At 37.4% G+C, this 19,187-nt stretch overlaps 1 protein-coding gene across 1 annotated transcript; it reads left to right on the top strand.

Annotated features, from left to right (window-relative positions):
* Nucleotides 1-536: 536 nt before the first annotated feature.
* RPF1 (ribosome production factor 1 homolog) lies at nucleotides 537-19,175 on the top strand. The gene is made up of 9 exons (XM_032296424.1): nucleotides 537-800; nucleotides 2,241-2,297; nucleotides 4,523-4,603; nucleotides 11,558-11,653; nucleotides 12,238-12,391; nucleotides 17,251-17,333; nucleotides 17,737-17,918; nucleotides 18,077-18,203; nucleotides 18,931-19,175. The coding sequence occupies exons 1-9, from the start codon at nucleotides 573-575 to the stop codon at nucleotides 18,970-18,972; spliced, it is 1,050 nt and encodes a 349-aa protein (XP_032152315.1). The 5' UTR covers nucleotides 537-572; the 3' UTR covers nucleotides 18,973-19,175.
* Nucleotides 19,176-19,187: the final 12 nt, after the last annotated feature.

Raw genomic sequence — 19,187 nt, 5'->3', positions numbered from 1 at the left:
GAAACTCCATCTCTGCAAAAATACAAAAATTAGCTTGGCATGGTGGTCCATGCCTGTAGTCCCAGCTACTCAGGAGGAGAAGTTTGCAGTGAGCAGAGATTGCACGACTGCACTCCAGCCTGGGCGATTAAGCAAGATTCCACCTCAAAAAGAAAAATTGCAACGTGCCCCTCAACCCTCTCTTTATCTTCTTTTATTCTGTTTTATTTCTTTCCATACCATGTCTTATTTTATAGCTCACCACAATTTATTTGTGTGCTCATTTCAGGTTTCCCTCAAGTAAAACGTAAACTAAATCGGGAAATATTTTTTTGTTGTTGCGCCATCATTTTGAGGGTTGGGCACATAGATGCGCAAGGAGTGCCCGAACTCATCATCTCACAATTCATACAGCTGGGTAAGCTGCCTACACTTCCCTGAAGCCTCAGTTTTACTACTTTCTTAAATGGCTAAAACTCACAAAAGCCGTCTACAGGTTTAGAAACTTTGCAACCCCGGAAGTAAAAGGTTAACAAAAGGGTCACAGACGAACGCTATTTCCGTTTCCGTACGGACGCAAACGAGCCGACACCATGGCGAAATCCGGGGATAAGAGCAGCAGCGGCGGGAAGAAAAGCCTGAAACGGAAAGCCGCTGCCGAAGAACTTCAGGAGGCTGCATTCGCTGGGGATGGGGCGACGGAAAGCGAGGGACAGCCGCCGAACGCGGCTGCCTTTCCGCCAGGCTTCAGCATTTCGGAGATTAAAAACAAACAGCGGCGACACTTAATGTTCACGCGGTGGAAACAGCAGCAGCGGAAGGTACCCGAGGGGCGGGGGCTGCCGGGCGCTTGCGCAGTGTTCCTCACGCTTAGGGCGGTCCGGGGCGCACGTGGTTGTCTGCTGATCTCAAAGTGTTTGCTGTGGTTCCGTGGGAAGGGTGTTGTCGCGGCCCGCGTGTTCTGGTACCCTTCCCCCTGGTTTAGAGACTCTAGGTTCAGCCTTTTGCCTGAGTGTCAAGGCCGAAGATTTTCTTGATAGGCCCTTTCCTAGGGTGCTGGATTCAGAAGGAAAGCTGGAAGCCCAGCTGGCTCAGTAGTGAAAACTACGCCCTCCTGGCCCAGAAGGCAAAAGTCTTAGCTCTTTGGCCGGTCTAGGCAACGTTGGTTAATTTGCGGAATCTGAAATGCAGGCAATACCTAATAAATCCAAAATACTGCTTCTCTCATTCCTGCAGCAGCTCTTTACTGGAATGAGTACTGTAAAGTTTCTGGTAATTGTATTTGTTCTTTACAGTGTTATCCTCATACGTTTCCGGTAACTAAACAAAGTGAAACGTAAAGAGTTTTAAACGACTTGCCAAGGTCGCAGTGCCCATTTCTGGTCAAATTGCAATTGGAAGAAAGCGTTTGGTTATTCTTGCACATCTTAGAAGTTCACACAACATTCTTATGTGTCTGCCTCCTCTTACTGGCCTTACTGAGGCCTGGCACTGGTTCTCAATCATGTTCAGTGTCAAGGTGCTATTTGAGTACGTATAAGGGTCATTTAACTCATTCTGGTGTGCGCGTTTTGGGGAGAGATGTCCTAGAATACTTACTGGAGCTGTGATTTCTAATCTGAAACCTGGTGGGTTGAGGATCAGTAGGTGCTGGAAAGAAAGAATATTTTTAATTTTGTCAGGCATTCTGTTTAGAAATCTCCAGAAGAATATATGGATTGGTAATACAGATACAGATCATTCTAATCCACCTTACAAGCTCTTACTAATTTTAAAAGTATATTTTGATTATAAAATATGTGAATAACTAGTGATGGATTTATGGAAAACAACCTGAAAACTCATCTCCCATTCCTATTTATTTTTAGTGCTTTTCAAGAGAAGAAAGCAGCATAACCATGGTTGTCTTTAGGATGCAACCAGTTAGGCAAAACAAAACACAACAGAAACCGTCACATTTCATATTTTAGTTAATTTGAGGCTTTATGAAAAGTAAAGATTAAACTAGTGAAATGGTCAAACTTGCCAGTTTAGATTTTTTTTTTAAAGGAGCAAGGTCTTTGTTAAAGATATCTTATTGATTGGCCAGCCCATTTGGCTTACAGTAATTTAGGTAGAAAAATCCATGTGCAGATGCTTATTTCAGTAGATTACAAAGACTGCCTAGTTCGAATATTCATAGCATTAGTAGTTTGTAGTTTCAGTATATGTTTGTGATATAATTGGTTGTTTCTCAATATTGTTCTTTTTTAACCCTTTAGGAAAAGTTGGCAGCTAAGAAAAAACTTAAAAAAGAAAGAGAGGCACTTGGTGATAAGGTAAATCAAATTTTTAGCTGTTTGATTTCTGTCTAATATTAGGGAATCCTTACATTTATGTTGAATTACTTTCTTTTAAAATTTATTATTACGTATTTCAGATGTGTAAAGAAATACAAAAGTAATGTAATAAACGTCTTTGTATCATTTATCCAGCTTAAGAAATAATGCATTAGCAAAGAATGTTGGAAGCCCCTCCTTGTCTGGTTCATCGTAGTTGCTTTTCCCTCCAAAGATAACCACTCCTGAAATTTTTGAATATTTTTTTCATGTACTACTTTTACCTTTTCTGTGTATGTTTGTGTACCTATACAGTAACACAGAGGGGGTGTTTTGCACGTAACTTTGTGTTTGAGAGGTCAGCACCTCTGGCTGACTTTTGGAATTTGAAAGCTCCCCAGGTTAGGCCTGGAGCTGGGCTCCTGTGATGTGAAGCAAAGGCTCTTGGTCAGGCAAGGCTGGAAAAAGGCAAGACAGAGCCTCTTCTAGAGTAGGGTGATAAGGGTGTGTTAAGCATTAGAGCTGGACAGAGGATATGAACCTATTTTTGAAAAGTGAGAACAGGGAGTGGGAGGAGGGTGAGGATTATGGCAAAGAAAAGAGCAGAGAATGCATCAAGAAAGAATTTGGGGCCGGGCGCTGTGGCTCATGCCTGTAATCCCAGCACTTTGGGAGGCCAAGGCAGGTGGATCATGAGGTCAAGAGATTGAGACCATCCTGAGCAACATGGTGAAACCCCATCTCTACTAACAAATACAAAAATTAGCCGAGTATGGTGATGTGCACTTGAAGTCCCAGCTACTCAGGAGGCTGAGCTGGAAGAATCACTTGAACCGGGAGGCGGTGGTTGCAGTGAGCCAAGATTGCATCTCTGCACTGCACTCCAGCCTGGTGTCAGAGCAAGACTCAGTCTCAAAAAAAAAAAAAAAAAAAAAAAAAATTGAATTTGGCTATATTTGTGGTACTGATAAGAAGTGAAATCTTTCTATTGAAAAAAAATGTTTACTAAATACTCCTACATTATTGCATAGCTAAGTTATTTTTATTTTCAGTGTATTTATAGTTACTCCTAGTTTATGGATTATTTTTGCAAAATTTTGAAAACATACATGTTTCCCCCTCCCATTTAAGATACCAAGTAAGTTACCAAATAAGGGTGTTTGAGGAAAGAAAAAAATGTGAAGACTATACACACTAAACACAGTTGAATTCTTTGAATAGTATTAGGTTAAACCATATCAAATTGTCAATAGTAGACTGTTTTGATCTACAGTATCCTAGTATGTCAAGCAATGTTAGTCTCTTTTTAACTTTTTAGTAATCAGTCTATTACAGCAAATTAATGCTATGTTCACCATTTGAAAATACCACCATTCTTATTTTTTGAGATGAAAGATGACTTCTTAAAACTGCCTCCTTTAAAAAATACTTAAAATGTAATATTTGTTTCATAGAGTAATAAAATGCTAGTTTCAGTTTATATTTTCTTCATACCTCTGCTAGTGCACATATATTTTGAATTAGTTTTAGTGTACTCTTACAATTCTGTGTTCTACTTCTTAACAGTTCATTTACACTATTTCTTGGTCTGAGTATGCATGATTGCTGATCCTGACAGTTTTCCATAGTGTTGATGTAATTTAGTGTGTTTAGTCATTACCTTGTTTTGAACATTTGCCCTGTTTGCTGTTTATTTTCATTATGAATAGTGATACTACGTATTTCTTTGTATAAATTCTCCCCTATTTACATTCCTGAACATAAACACCCTGAAGTAGAATTACTAGGTCAATGGATAACAACTAGACTTCTGATAAATATTTCTGAGTAACTTCCTGGAAGTACTAGAACAAAGTTATGTACAGATATTGGTTTGTTATTTTTTTGTTTTATTTTTTCCTCTTTGATATGTTTCCACTTTGATAAGGGGATAATTATTAGATAATTATCTTGATCCCCATTTCTTCTTGTTACTTCTGCACAGTTTTAAGCCATTTCATTCAGTGTTGGCCATTCTTCTAGTATGTATGTGTCTCTGCCAAATTGTTAAAAAAAAAAAAAAAAAGCCTCTTATTTAATATTGTTATTAGGATTGATGTAGCAATAGCAGTGGATTGATATGAGGAACAGATTGAGTTTGGGGTTATTTGTAGATTTTCCCAACTGTGATATAAAATAATTAATGTAAAATGCTGCTATAATGTAATCCTTTCTTTTTTACTTAGGCCCCACCAAAGCCTGTACCGAAGACTATTGATAATCAGCGAGTGTATGATGAAACCACAGTAGACCCTAATGATGAAGAGGTAATGTTCGAAGTCTTAAATTAGTTTGAATGATCACATATAATTCATAAATTATATGTTTTTATGTTCATATTTAAAGTGCTGGCCAGTGAAGTTGTATAATGGACTGATGAAGCTAAAATGTTGGCATATCTTATTAATTCGTATAGATTATTTCATAATTGAATTTCAATTTTTTGTTTGTTTCTTTTTGTTTTCTTTGAGACGGAGTCTTGCTCTGTTGCCCAGGCTGGAGTGCAGTGGTGTGCTTTCGTCTCACTGCAACCTTCACCTCCCAGGTTCAAGCCAATTGCCCTGCCTCCTTAGTAGATGGAATTACAGGCATCTGCCACCATGCCTGACTAATTTTTGCATTTTTAGTAGGGACGGGGTTTGGCCATGTTGGCCACGCTGGTCTCGAACTCCTGACCATACATGATCTACCCACTTTGGCCCCCCAGAGTGCTGGGATTACAGGTGTGAGCCACTGTGCCTGGCCTGGGGGTTTTAAAAGAATTCCTGGTACTATAGACTTTTGTAGTATTTGTTAGATATTTTGATACCTAAGAATAACATTTGATGCTATTTTTTGTATTCTTATAAAACTTAGTTTCAAGATAATCTTCCACTTTGCTTATTCTCCTTAGATACTTTGCAATAGTGAAGTAAGGGAATCAAGATTTTAAAACTGTATATTTTCAAAATTTGTGTAAAGGAAACTTGCTTTTGAATGTTTGCTTTGAAACAGTGCTGTTATCAGCATTCTTTCACATATCTCCTGGTATAGTCATTCACTGATTGAGTCTGTCTGTCTTTCAGCAAGTGTTTCTTGATCACCTGCACTGTATTGGGATCTGTTTTAGGGACTTGGAATCCATCAGTACACAAAATACACACACACACACCCACCCACCCACCTTTACCCACCCAGAGCTTACATTCTAGGAAGGGAGACAAACAGTAAATATAATGAAATAAATAAGTTAGACATATGTTAGCCAGTGATAGGTTACTAAAGGGAAATAGTATGATAAAGGAGATTCAGGACTGCCTGGAGTAGAGAGGGTTTGCAGTTTTATGTAAGTAAGGTATTTGTGTGTATGTGCATTTTAATTTATTTTGACATTATTTCAGATTTGATAGAAAAGTAAGAATTTGTGTGTACCCTTCACCCAGATGTCCTAAATATTACCTCTGAAATGAGAGTAAGTGGCAGACATGGTGCTCCTTTATTCCTTTATATCTCATTTTGCTTTTTATAAGCACAGTTAGCAAAATCAGTTAATATTGGTAATACAGTATTACCTGTTCTATAGATGTTACTCAGATGTCACTAGCTGTTCCAATAATGTCCTTTTTAGCAAAAGAAAAGTCCCAGGACATATATTCCATTATAATGACTCTTTAACTTCCTTAAATTCAGAATAATTTCGCAGTCATTTAACTTCCTTAAATTCAAAACAATTCCGCAGCCATTTGCTTTTTGTGACATTGAGATTTTTTGAATTGTACAGACCAGATATTCTGTAGAAAGCACCTTAATATGAGTTTGCCTGTGGTTTTCTCTGATTATAATCAGTTTATGTACTTTGGACAGAAATACAGGTTGAGTGTCCCTTGTCTGAAATGCTTGGGACCAGAAGTCTCTTTTTTTATTTTTTCGAGATGGAATCTTGCTCTGTCACCCAGGCTGGAGTGCAGTGGTGCATCCTTGGATTACTGCAACCTCCGCCTCCCAGGTTCCAGCGATTCTCCTGCCTTAGCCTCCCAGGTATCTGGGATTACAGGCACCTGCCACTGCCCCCGGCTGATTTGTATTTTTAGTAGAGACAGGGTTTCACCACGTTGACCAGGCTGGTCTGGAACTCCTTACCTCGTGATCATCCCGCCTCAGCCTCCCAAGTCCTGGGATTATAGATGTGAGCCACCACGCCTGGCTGGACCAGAAGTCTTTTTGGATTTCAGATTTTTGAATATTTGTGATAGATAATGAGGTATCTTGATGATTAGACCCAAGTCTGAATGGAGTATTTATGTTTCATATACATCTTATACACATAGCCTAAAGGTAACTTTTTTATTTTTGGAGACGGAGTCTCGCTCTGTCACCCAGAGTGCAGTGCAGTGGCACAATCTCGGCTCACTGCAACCTTTGCCTCCCAGGTTCAAGCATTTCTACCTCAGCCTCATGAGTAGCTGGGACTACAGGCATATGCTGCCATGCCCAGCTAATTTTTGTATTTTAGTAGAGATGGGGTTTCACCATGTTGCCTAGGCTGGTCTTGAACTCCTGAGCTCAGGCAATCCACCCGCCTTGGCCTCCCAAAGTGTTAGGATTATAGATGTGAGCTACTGCACCCAGCCTAAAGGTAACTTTTATACAGTATTTTTAATGATTTTGTGCATGAGACAGAAGTTTGACTGTGACCCATCACATGAGGTCAGGTATGGAATTTTCCATTTGTGGCACCATGTTGATGCTTTATCAGAAAGTTTTGAATTTTGGAATATTTCAGATTTTGGATTTTCAGATTAGGGAGGCTCAACCTATGCCATGAATGTTATGTTAAGTCCTTTTAGTACCTCTTATTGAAGAAGAGAGGCATGTGATGATTTTCCCATACTGGTTATGTTTACCTTGATCATTTGGTTAAAGTGGTGACTGCCAGGTTTCTCCACTCTGAATTTACTGTTTTTCCTTTTGTATGATAATAAGTATTTGGGGAGGAGATACTTGAATGTTACTCCTCAAACTTACACTCAAGATTTTGCAATTACAAATCATTTTTTCTATTCTAATATGTGAGAAATTTATATATCACTGTAGTTTTAATTTGTAGTTCTCATTTTGAATGAGGTTGAATATCTTTTCATATTTTTCCCCTCTTGATCAATTAATTGTGTCTCTTGTCCATTTTTCTATTGGAGAGTGATTTTATATAGGATAGTCAGGGTAGGCTTTATTGAGAAATTGACCTTTTAGCGAAGACTTGAAGGATGTGAGGAAATGAGCCATCTTTGTGCAAAAAGAACCCCAGAATGAGAAAACATCCAGTGCAGAAGCTCTAAGGCGGGAGTGTATTGAATATGTTTTTTAAGAATAAGAAGGAGGGGCCGGGCGCGGTGGCTCACGCCTGTAATCCCAGCACTTTGGGAGGCCAAGGCGGGTGGATCACGAGGTCAAGAGATCGAGACCATCCTGGTCAACATGGTGAAACCCTGTCTCTACTAAAAATACAAAAATTCAGCTGGGCATGGTGGCGTGTGCCTGTAATCCCAGCTACTCAGGAGGCTGAGGCAGGAGAATTGCCTGAACCCAGGAGGCGGAGGTTGCAGTGAGCCAAGATCGTGCCATTGCACTCCAGCCTGGGTAACATGAGTGAAACTCCGTCTCAAAAAAAAAAAAAAAAGAATAAGAAGGAGGCCATTGCGACTGAAATTAAGCAAGCAAGGGAGAGGGTTGTAGAAAAAGTATGATGAAGTGGAAAGACCAGATTAATGACTTTGTTGGCCAATATGAGTACTTTGGTGTTATACTCAGTGAAATGAGGAGTCATTGGATGGGTTAGAATAGAAGAATGATGTGATCAAACTTAATTTTGTTTTTTTTTTTTTTTTTTGAGATGGAGTTTCGCTTTTTTTACCCAGGCTGGAGTGCAATGGCGCAATCTCGGCTCACCACAACCTCCGCCTCCTGGGTGCAGGCAATTCTCCTGCCTCAGCCTCCTGAGTAGCTGGGATTACAGGCACATGCCACCATGCCCAGCTGAATTTTTGTATTTTTAATAGAGACAGGGTTTCACCATGTTGACCAGGATGGTCTCGATCTCTTGACCTCATGATCCACCCGCCTCGGCCTCCCAAAGTGCTGGGATTACAGGTGTGAGCCACCGCGCCTGGCCCAAACTTGATTTTTAAAAATAATGGGCTGCTTTACAGAGAATATAACTGGAGATGTAAATAGACTAATTAGGAAGCCACTGAACAAATCCAGGAAATAAATGATGGACTTTAATCATGACCTGGGCCAGGGTGGTTACAATGAAAGCATAAATTGAAATGAAAATTGATCTGATTCAAAATATTTTTTTACCCCAGGTGTATTTTGAAATCAGAACTGCTTAAATTTCCCGACAAATTGGATGTGGAAAGTGAGAGAAATAGAGATTTCAAAGATGGCATTAAGGTTTTAGACTGAGCAAATTCGAAGGATGAAATGGTCATTGACTAGATGTGGAAGACTGAAGGAAGGAGATTTAAGAGGAAAGCAAGAGTTCAGTTTTGCATATATTATGTTTGAGATGACAAGAGTTTTTAGAAGAAATGTTAAACAGGTAGTTGGGATATGAACTTGGAATTCAGGGAAGAGGTCTTGACTGGAGATACATTTGGGGATAATAGGCATATAGAGAGTATGTATACATAAAGGTTTCCCTAGAATATTTACCTACAGCAGGATAATTTGGAGTCATGGGGTGTATAAATGTTTAACTTCACATGATTGTACCGAAATATTTTCCAAAGTTTTGGTTGTATCATTTTATACTTTTGTGGTACAAGAATAATGTTCCCGCTCGTCTACATTCTAACCAACTCTTGTTATGTTCAGACCAATGATAAAAGGCTTTCTCATTGTGGTTTGAATTTGTATTTCCTTGTTTTCTAATGTTGAGCATCGTTTAAGGTAAGTTGTTTTCTTTAGAGATAAGCCAGTTCATGTCTTTTGCCTAGTTTTCTATCGTGTAGTATATTTTACTCATTTGTGAAATTTCTCTATATAATTTGGATACTAATCCTTTATACATATTAAAGGTGTCTTCCAATTTATGGATTCTCTCTCTTTTTTGTTGTTGTTTGTTTGTTTTTGAGATGGAGTCTTGCTTTTGTTGCCCAGGCTGGAGTGCAATGACACAATCTCAGCTCACCGCAACCTCAACCCCCCGGGTTGAAGCAATTCTCCTGTCTCAGCCTCCTGAATAGCTGTAATTACAGGCATGCACCACCATGCTTGGCCAATTCTCTGTTTATTTCCTATGGTGTCTTTTGAGGACCAGGACCAGAAGTTCTTGATATTCAATTGAGTTTTTGAAATTTTTAGTATTGAAAGCTTTTTATGTCGTAGTTAAAAAATGTTTCTCTTTTCTTTGATCGTAAGTTCTTTTTTCTTTCTAAAAAAATTGAAGAGTTGCCTCTCACATTTATTTACTTAATTGTCAGGAATTGTTTTCTGTTTGGTGTGAGAAAGGAAACCAGTTACTTTCCTTCCTGTCTCCCTCTCCCTCCTGTCCTTTTGCATATATATGTAACCAGTTTATCCAGTACCATTTTTGGCGTAGTGCAGCCTTTCTCCACAATGAATTGTAATGCCATGTTGTATATCAAATATCTATGTATGCTTGGTCTTTTTCTGGGCTATTTGCTTGGTCAGTTTGTCATTGCATCATTACTTTCTTAATTATTTAGCTTCTTAATAAGTCTTAATATCTGTAAGGGCAAGATGCCTCTCACTCCTGCCCCTAAATCCTCTCTCTTCAGATGTGTTTTGGCTTTTCCTAGGCCTTTGCTCCTCCATATAAATGATAAATGGCACTAAATCAGATAATTTGGGGATATATTTTTATGTGTATAATATATATTGCTTTACTTAGGTCTTCTTTAAATAGTGAAGTTTATTTCATGAATTTCTTAATTCTCTTCATGCAAGTTTGACACGTAAATCTTGCAAGAGCTGTTCCTGGGTATCTTATGGTTTTTGCTGGTGTAAACTGCTTGTCTTTGAAAATTGTTTCATTTGCCAATTTATAAAATTGCAGTGGAGTTTTGGATACTGATCTTCTAACCAATAGCTTACCTAAATTTATTTCTTGTTGAAATATTGTTTTCATTTTTCTGTTTAGATAATCATTTCTGCAAATGACAGTTTTCTAATTTTGATCCATTTCCCCCTTCCCCTTTCTGCCTTCTAGAACTTCTAGCTTAATATCAAATAAATAGAAAAATCAATAATGTCATCTTTGACATGTTCCTGATTTTAAAAAGAACACTTCCAATGCATCATCATTAACGTTTGTGTCACTAAGGATAGAATATTGAGTTAAGGGTTAAATTCTGTTTATTCTTATTATGCTTTTTTGTTTTGTTTTGTTTTGTTTATCATGAATGAATGTAGAATGTTATTAGATGTTGCTCTGCAAATATTGAGGTGATTATGTGACTTTTCTCTTTTATTGCATTAAACATTGTAACCACTATGTTCATGAGTGAGACTATAGTAATGTCTACTTTTCATTCCTAATATTATTTTATTTGGGCTTTTTTAAAATCAGTTTTTACCAAGATATCTATTCTGTTAGTCTTTTCTAAGTACTTTCTTCTTTGATCCTATTGAATATTTGTTTTCTAATTCATTTATATCTCCTTTTATCTATATTATTTTCTTCTGCTTCCTTTGAGTTTATTCTGTATTTATTGATTTGCTTAATATGTATATTTTTTAATATGAGCAGTTATAGCCATAAAACTCTTTCAGAGTACCACTTTTGGTATATTCCACAAATTTTGAAAGGTACTACTTTGATTATTGTTTAAATCTGAGTGTCTCTTAATGGAAGATTTGTCTTCTTATAATTTCATTAGTTTTTTTGCTTGATTTTGTGTGTGTGTGTGTGTGTGTGTGTGTGTGTGTGTGTGTGTGTATTTTCACCAACCAAGTTGATGAGGGAAATGAAAGTAGTTCAAGTAAGCACATCTCAGTTTCTGCCCTGAAGTTATTTCTGACAGTTTTATTCAGTTTTGTACTTGTATTTTACACAGGAGAAATCCACTCATCCATCCTCTTCATGTGGCCATTAATGTCAGTCTTTAAATCGTCTACGAGCTAGGTAGTTAGTGTCCAGCAGTCCTGCTAAAGCTACTTTTGAAATTCAGGCCCAGGAGAGTATTTGATGTAAAATTATCCCTCTTCTCTGTTCTCAGGTTGCTTATGATGAAGCTACAGATGAATTTGCTTCTTACTTCAACAAACAGACTTCTCCCAAGATTCTCATCACAACATCAGATAGACCTCATGGGGTAAACACATTGATTAGTATAGTTCTTGAATTCTCAATTTTCTTATTACTTCTATTTAAAGTACTCTGTTCAGACGCGTTAAATCATTAGTTAATTGCCTTAAAGAATGCTTGTGAATAAGTAAATAAAATGTAGTACTGCTGATAGGATGTAGTTTACTAAACGTGATTCTTCAGGATAGAATTTCTCAAACTCAGCGTTGTTAACATTTTAGCTGGAGAATTCTTTTTATGGTGAGCTATCCTGTTTATTATAGGATGTTTAGCAGCTTTCCTGGTCTGTATGCATTAAGTGCCATACAACCACACACCACTACCACTAACACCAATCATAACCATCAAAAATGTCTCCAGACATTGCCATATGTATCCCCTGATGGAGCAGAATTGCCCCTAATTGAGAACCACTGCTTTAGGATGATCCGCCTTTGATAAAAGAGGAGACTGTTCCCGTTTCATTCTTTCCTCAATGTTGCTTTCTATTAATTATAATATTCATTATTTCTTTCCTTATGAACATGTACCATATAAGATTTTTATTCTTTTTCAAAAACTATTCAGAATTTTTGTTACTTTGTTTTGCAGAGAACAGTACGACTTTGTGAACAGCTCTCCACAGTTATACCAAACTCACATGTTTATTACAGAAGAGGACTGGCTCTGAAAAAAATCATTCCACAGTGCATCACAAGAGATTTCACAGACCTAATTGTTATTAATGAAGATCGTAAAACCCCAAGTATCCTTTTTTTTGTTTAAGGAAGTTTTCCTGTCCTCTCCCTCATCCCCTTAAAAATATATTTAAAAGAATAAGAAAATATTGCCTATAACTTTCAGAAAATAATTTTTTTATCAGAAAACTACATCTTTTTCTAAGAGTCTATAAACTGATTTTTCCTTTGTATTCACCAAACATTTATCAGGCAATGCTACAGCCAAGAAATTGTTAGTAAAAGATGCAGAGATAAAACAAGAGACAAACTTCAGGAAATTCATAGGTGGAGTACATGGATATGTAAACTGACAAAATATAATGTGGATGGTACAATTAAAGAGAGAAATGCAGGATATAGTGGGGACCCTGTGACTGGTAAAGTCCCCGAGAGGAGGACTTTCCCATAGAAAGAGATGCTAAAGCTGGGTTTAGGTGAATGAAGGTGAAGGAGGGGAATGAGACAGAGAAAAGTGCTCAGTTCAGAGGGACAACCATTTGGAAAGAGAAAGAGGAAAGGGCTGATCCAGTTGGGGATCTGCATATAGTTTGGTACGGCTAGATTTTACATTACCAGAGGTGGTGTCACAGGATTTTTTAAGGTAGAGACTTGGACCCATATTATGTATTTGTTTCAATCTAAAACTTTTTAATTGCCTTAAAGAATGCCTGTGAATAAGAAATACTCAAGGTATTTTTTCCTGTTGAGATCAGAGATTTGATAAAGGATGTCTAGGTTTGTTGTTATTGTTGCTGGTCTTTTATTTATTTATTGAATGATGGCTGTGAATTCAGCAGCTTTAAAGATGACCAGTTGAATGAGTCTTTATGATTTTTAATTTCATTAAAATAATAATTTACAAAAAAAATAGGGGCAAGACTTCCTGTGCTGCCAGAATAACATTTTACTTCTAATATCAGTGAACACTGATCCTTTTGAATTAGTGGTTTAAAAGGCTGTTTTTAAAAAATCTAAATAACTTTTATGACTTTTATTGTTTTCAGTGTAACTTTATCTGCTTGTACTAATAGCTTTCCAGAAATAAATTATAACAAGCTTCGTAATGTGTTTTGTTGGCCACAATATAATTTGGCTTAACTGGATTAAAGTACCAGAGTATCTAAAATCTCTTGAATAATTATTCCAGAAATGATTTGTTTTTAAGGTAGTTGCTGCCTCTTTTTCTTTTTTAAACTGCCTCTACAAAGTGGCAAGGTCTGTTTTCCTCTTTTATTTTTGGCAGTTAAAAAATAACTGCCAGTCACTTTGAGGCTGCTAGTAACCCTGCTAAGAAGCAGGCATTCATCAGTTCAGTAAATGTTCTATCCCTGTTTTATCCAGTGTGTTTTATATAGTCACACAAATTTCATTTATAATATCTATTGCCTTTAAAAAGTTTACATTTTCTGGCTGGGCACAGTAGCTCACACCTGTAGTCTCAGCACTTTGGGAGGCCTAGACCAGCAGATTGCTTGAGGTCAGGAGTTCAAGACCAGCATGGCCAACATGGCAGAAATGCATCTCTACTAAAAATACAAAAATTAGCTGAGTGTGGTGACACATGCATGTAATCCCAGCTACTTGGGAGGCTGAGGCACTAGAATCACTTGAACCCGGAAGGCAAAGGTTGCTATGAGCCAGTGTACTCCAGCCTGCATGAAAGAGCAAGACTCAAAAAAAAAAAAAAGTGGTGATTCCTGGACACTTAGCATGGGTTCAGGAATAAAAGTCACAACTCCTAATGATGTCACTAGGGGAAAAGTTGAAAAACAGGATTTAGCCTGTGGGAAATTGGATTCTAGGAACATGGCATCTTTCTAAAGATACTGGAGGGGCTACTGTGTGAAAGAGTAGTGCTGAATGGTGGAAGTTAAAGGGATATCTTTTTGACTTATTCTAAAATGGAACTTTGTCAGCTGTCTAAACTGTAGAAACCTAGTAGTGGCTTTGAATCAGGGCAACTATAATATCATCAAATTCCATTACTTGCTAGTTTTGTTATTTTAGTCAAGTTTCTTAACCACTCAGCTTCCTCATTTTTTAAATGTAGGAAATAATACCTATCCTTAGAGTTCCCACAAGATCATATTAAATGTATTATGTTTTTAAAACATAGTGTCTGGCATATGGTAGGCATTTTAGTAAACGTGGTATAGTGGGAAGCATGTAAACTTTATCTGTACAGATCTACATCCTCTATTCATTACGTATTTCTAATGGGAACTATTGGCATTTGAGTTAGGATAATTATTTGTACTGCACACTTGGCAGCTTGTAAGATGGTTTGCATTCCTGGCCTTTGGATGCTGAATGCCAGTAACACCTCAGTCACCCTCACAAACAAAATGCCTCTGTACATTTCCAAATGTACACTTCAGCCAAGGGCTTAAGCTAGGTGCAGTGCCACCCTGGTTGAGATCGACGGTTGCTTTGGTCTGATTTACTTTGGCTAATTCACTTGAGCCTCTTCAGCCTCTTTTCCTCATTACTGAAATAGTCATGATGACTCCTGTTTTGTGTGATTTGTGTTAGGGATTAGCAGTAATGTAAATAAAGCCTCTTGCACAATGCAGGTACTCAGGCAAAGAAGTTATTTAGAAACTGGTAAGATTGGATTTTGTACTTTGCTTTTGACACAGACAGTAATTTAGTGGGAAATGTTCTAGAAAGGATTTAAGCCTTGATTTGGAGGTTGGAAGAAATGACTTTTGTATCTCCTAAACCCCTTAATAAATACTTTTGGCTGTATTTCATGACGTTTAGCCTGTGGTGAATCTTTAAAAAGGATAGAATTCAAACGTTTGCTGATAATCTGCTATATGGTAGGCACTAGTATCTTAAAAAGATCAAAAGATAATTAAATAAAGAATGAAAAAGAAAAAAAAAAAAGATCTGCCTGTAGTCCTAGCACTTTGGGAGACTAAGGCAGGTGGATCACTTGAGCCCAGGAGTTTGAGACCAGCCTGGGCAGCATGGCAAAACCCTCTCTCTACAAAAATTAGCCGGGCATGATGGCATACCTGTTAAGTCCCAACTACTTGGGAGGTTGAGGTGAGAGGATTGCTTGAGCCCGAGAGCTTGAGGCTGCAGTGAGCCACGGTCGTGCCATTCATTGTACTTCAGCCTGGGCTGCAGAGTGAGACCCTGTCTCAAAAAAACAAAACAAGAAAAAAAATCCCATTTCTATCTAAGTGTTAACAGATTAGTTGGGAAGAAAGGTGTTTTCCTGACTGTAACTCAAGTGATGAGTGCTGAGGTAACAGAACTGAGAAGATTTAGATCTTAATTCTGACTGCATAAAAACGTGACTTGAAGTAGACCATAATAGATGAGTAAAACATTGCAGGTATTCAAGATAGTATAAGCAAAAAATGCATGCTAGGATTAACATACATAGTACATAAGACTGTGAATGCCTACCAGTTAGGAAACAGCTTGGTGTGGGCATAGGGGAAACAGGTTGGAAAGGTAGTTTGTGGCTTTCATTAGTATGAGACTCATACTCATTAGTGTACTCATCTCATACTAATGTCTTTTTTCTGTAGATGAGTCTGTGATGACAGAGTAGTATGAAATTAGCTACAGCTGTCAAGATGATCTAGTTTCACTTAGCACTTGAGAAACTATGGTGCAGATAGAATGAAACAGCTAAGTCCCATAGCTAGCTACTTATAGAACCAAGGCCTAAGTCCAGACTTCATTTTAGGAGATGTACTTGAGATGGTGAGAAAAAAGGTCAGACCGACCACAATAACTGCTTTAATAATCTAGGTGGAAAATCTTGATGACCTCATTAAGACTGAGGAAGTTCTGAAGGTTAAAGTTAAGATTTGGTGGGAGAAGGAGAAGTTGAAGATGCTATAGCTTCTAATCTGGATGAATGAATGTTGTTATGTCATTGTAAAAAGATGGCAACATCTGTTTTGAAAGGTACGTATTGTTTGCAGACAGACTTGAAAGTCTGATTCTGACCTATTTAAGTTGTTGAAAGAATCAGATGAAATGTGCTTAAAATTTTCTTTTAAACTAGAAAGCATAATATAAAGTGAAAGCCCTATCCATTGCCATTAGTATGCCTGCTTGTAATGCCATTAAGCAATAGTCAAGAATTACTCATGAAAAGTAAAGTTGTTTCAAGTGAAGCTCAGATGGTGCTATAAAAACCTGAAGAATGTTATCTTAGCAATCTTAGTTTGTAGCACCCCAGGACTTCTAGAGCCTTGGGCTGAAAGCCCTGCTGGTTGTAGGTAGGTGATCTTACATTTCATTTGTAGTGTAGCGTGTCTAGCCTAATTCTCAGTCATGGGAAATGACAGTGAATGGCTATTAATCGGTCTGATTATAATTTGTGGTACAGTAATCCTAAGTAAGGGTTAATCTCTTGCAAAATATTAGTAACCTTAATTTCATAGAAGAAAGCTTAGGAGTCTAGTGTCGGAATGTTATTCAAAGTTGACAGCATATTCTGACCATACAAGTTTATAAAAGTGACATTTTGGGGTTATAAATCTTCAGAATATTGAGGTAGACTTACACTCTATTTGCAGTGTTACATGATTGTAGAATCCCATCCTATTTTACTCCCAAGAGTAGTGGTCAGTTAGCTTCTTTTCACCTACTTTAGTTTGGGGTACCTTATAAGGGTGATGATAATTATATTGTAAAAAGAGGAAAAAGGGACTACTGTAGGTTAGCCTGTTTTCTTGAAAGATTTTGACTGATTTTTGGATGTGGTAGGAAAATGTCACTTAACCCCAGAAGAATGTGTACATCTGCCTATTCACTTGGGTACAGATTTTAGGGGCCTTTCGATGTAGAGAACCAGTTATTTAAACAATTAGATTTAGATTATGGAGTTCAGTGTGTTTTTCTTAACTATGAACAGATGGACTTATTTTGAGTCACTTGCCGAATGGCCCAACTGCTCATTTTAAAATGAGCAGTGTTCGTCTTCGTAAAGAAATTAAGGTAAGTTGTATGCATTCCTTGATTGGCATTGATCTGTTCACAGTATTTAATAGTTGCTGTATCTTATAGCTCTAATTTAATAATGGCATTTGTTCCAATTAAAGCAGTTTTTATCTATCAGTTTTCTTGGGAGACTGTGATTAAGTTACAGCCAGCAGGCAATAGCCCTCCATTATTATGAACCATGTTGATTCTCTAATAGAACTTCTTTTCGTTGCGTTCACTGCATATTAAAATCATTTTAGATACATCTTAATTCATGGGTTTGATAAGTCATCTGTGGTAGTTGGTCATTAAAGATGAATTTTGCAAATTTGTCATGTAAATTTTGATACTTAAAATTGCATTGAGAGGCATTGCCAATTAGCTTAGCTCATTGTGCTGTTTTTCATTATTTTTCTAGAGAAGAGGTAAGGACCCTACAGAACACATACCTGAAATAATTCTGAATAATTTTACAACACGGCTGGGTCATTCCATTGGACGTATGTTTGCATCTCTCTTTCCACATAATCCTCAATTTATTGGAAGGCAGGTTGCCACATTTCACAATCAACGGGATTATATATTCTTCAGATTTCACAGGTGAGGAAGGTAAACTCGTTGGACTTCAATATTTTCAACATGAACTAATTTTCCAATATTTTGTAGCAAGTATCATACAGGATACAATTATCTTTTGAACCCTGTCATAATATTAAACAGTAGCTCATTCAGACCAATTTAACTTTTTGTCTTTGAAGATACATATTCAGGAGTGAAAAGAAAGTGGGAATTCAGGAACTTGGACCACGTTTTACCTTAAAATTAAGGTCTCTTCAGAAAGGAACCTTTGATTCTAAATACGGGGAGTATGAATGGGTCCATAAGGTATGTGCTTATTGTTTTAAAAAACTAAATAATTTTTAAAGTATGGGATAAGAGGGTGGGAGGAGAGTGAGCATTATGAAGAATAGCTAATGGATGCTGAGCTTAATACCTAGGTAATGGAATGATCTGTTCAGCAAACCACTATGACACCTGTTTACTTATGTAACAAACCTGCACATCCTGCACATGCACCCCTGACCTGAAAACCATGTGATACAATATCTGAGTCTGGTGATTAACCTTGGTTCATCTGAAATATAAACAATGGTTCTCAAAGTGGGACCAGCACCATTACCTAGGAACCTGTTAGGATTGAAACTTCTTTGGCCTGCAGACCTACTGGATCAGCAACTTACTTAGGGGGTGGGGCCCAGCAATCTGTTTATAAGCTTCTGTTATATGCAACTCTTCTGCATGTTTCTTGAGAATTGTTGTTAGAAATTTGGAGATCATCTTAAATCATAAATGAAAACTTCAATGTTTTAAAACATCCTTTTCTATCTAGTATAAGCAGTACTTCACTTGGTAACATTAAAATCACACACACAGCCAGCATCTTTTACATTAGACAGAAGACTATTGGGGGTCTCACACAAATGCAGTTTTTCAGCACTAGCGTTACCTATAAAGATCTAGGGACGTTGACTTTTACTGTCTTACCAGAATTGTTCATTATATTTTTGTTTTCTTTTCTCCCTCCACTCCCCACCTTTCCACTTTCAATCAGCCCCGGGAAATGGATACAAGTAGAAGAAAATTCCATTTATAAAGTACTGAGAGAATAATACTGGATTTTGCTGAACAGGCCTATCTTGCTTGGTAAATTATTTTTGACAGAATACTTTTCAAAATGGCATATGCTGATTTCATAAACCTTTCATGTCTGAAGAGATTACCAAATGCCATAAATTGCCACTGTGTGTTTATGTAGAAAATACAAATAAAAGTTATTTTGGTGATGGCGTTGAATTCTCTTGTTCTTGG

This window comes from Sapajus apella, unplaced genomic scaffold (genome assembly GCF_009761245.1).
Source record: "Sapajus apella isolate SASKATOON/1434 unplaced genomic scaffold, GSC_monkey_1.0 scaffold36, whole genome shotgun sequence".
NCBI classification, from domain to species: domain Eukaryota; kingdom Metazoa; phylum Chordata; class Mammalia; order Primates; family Cebidae; genus Sapajus; species Sapajus apella.
The sequence above is the reverse complement of the archived record's forward strand: the minus strand, read 5'-3'. Positions and strand labels throughout refer to the sequence as shown.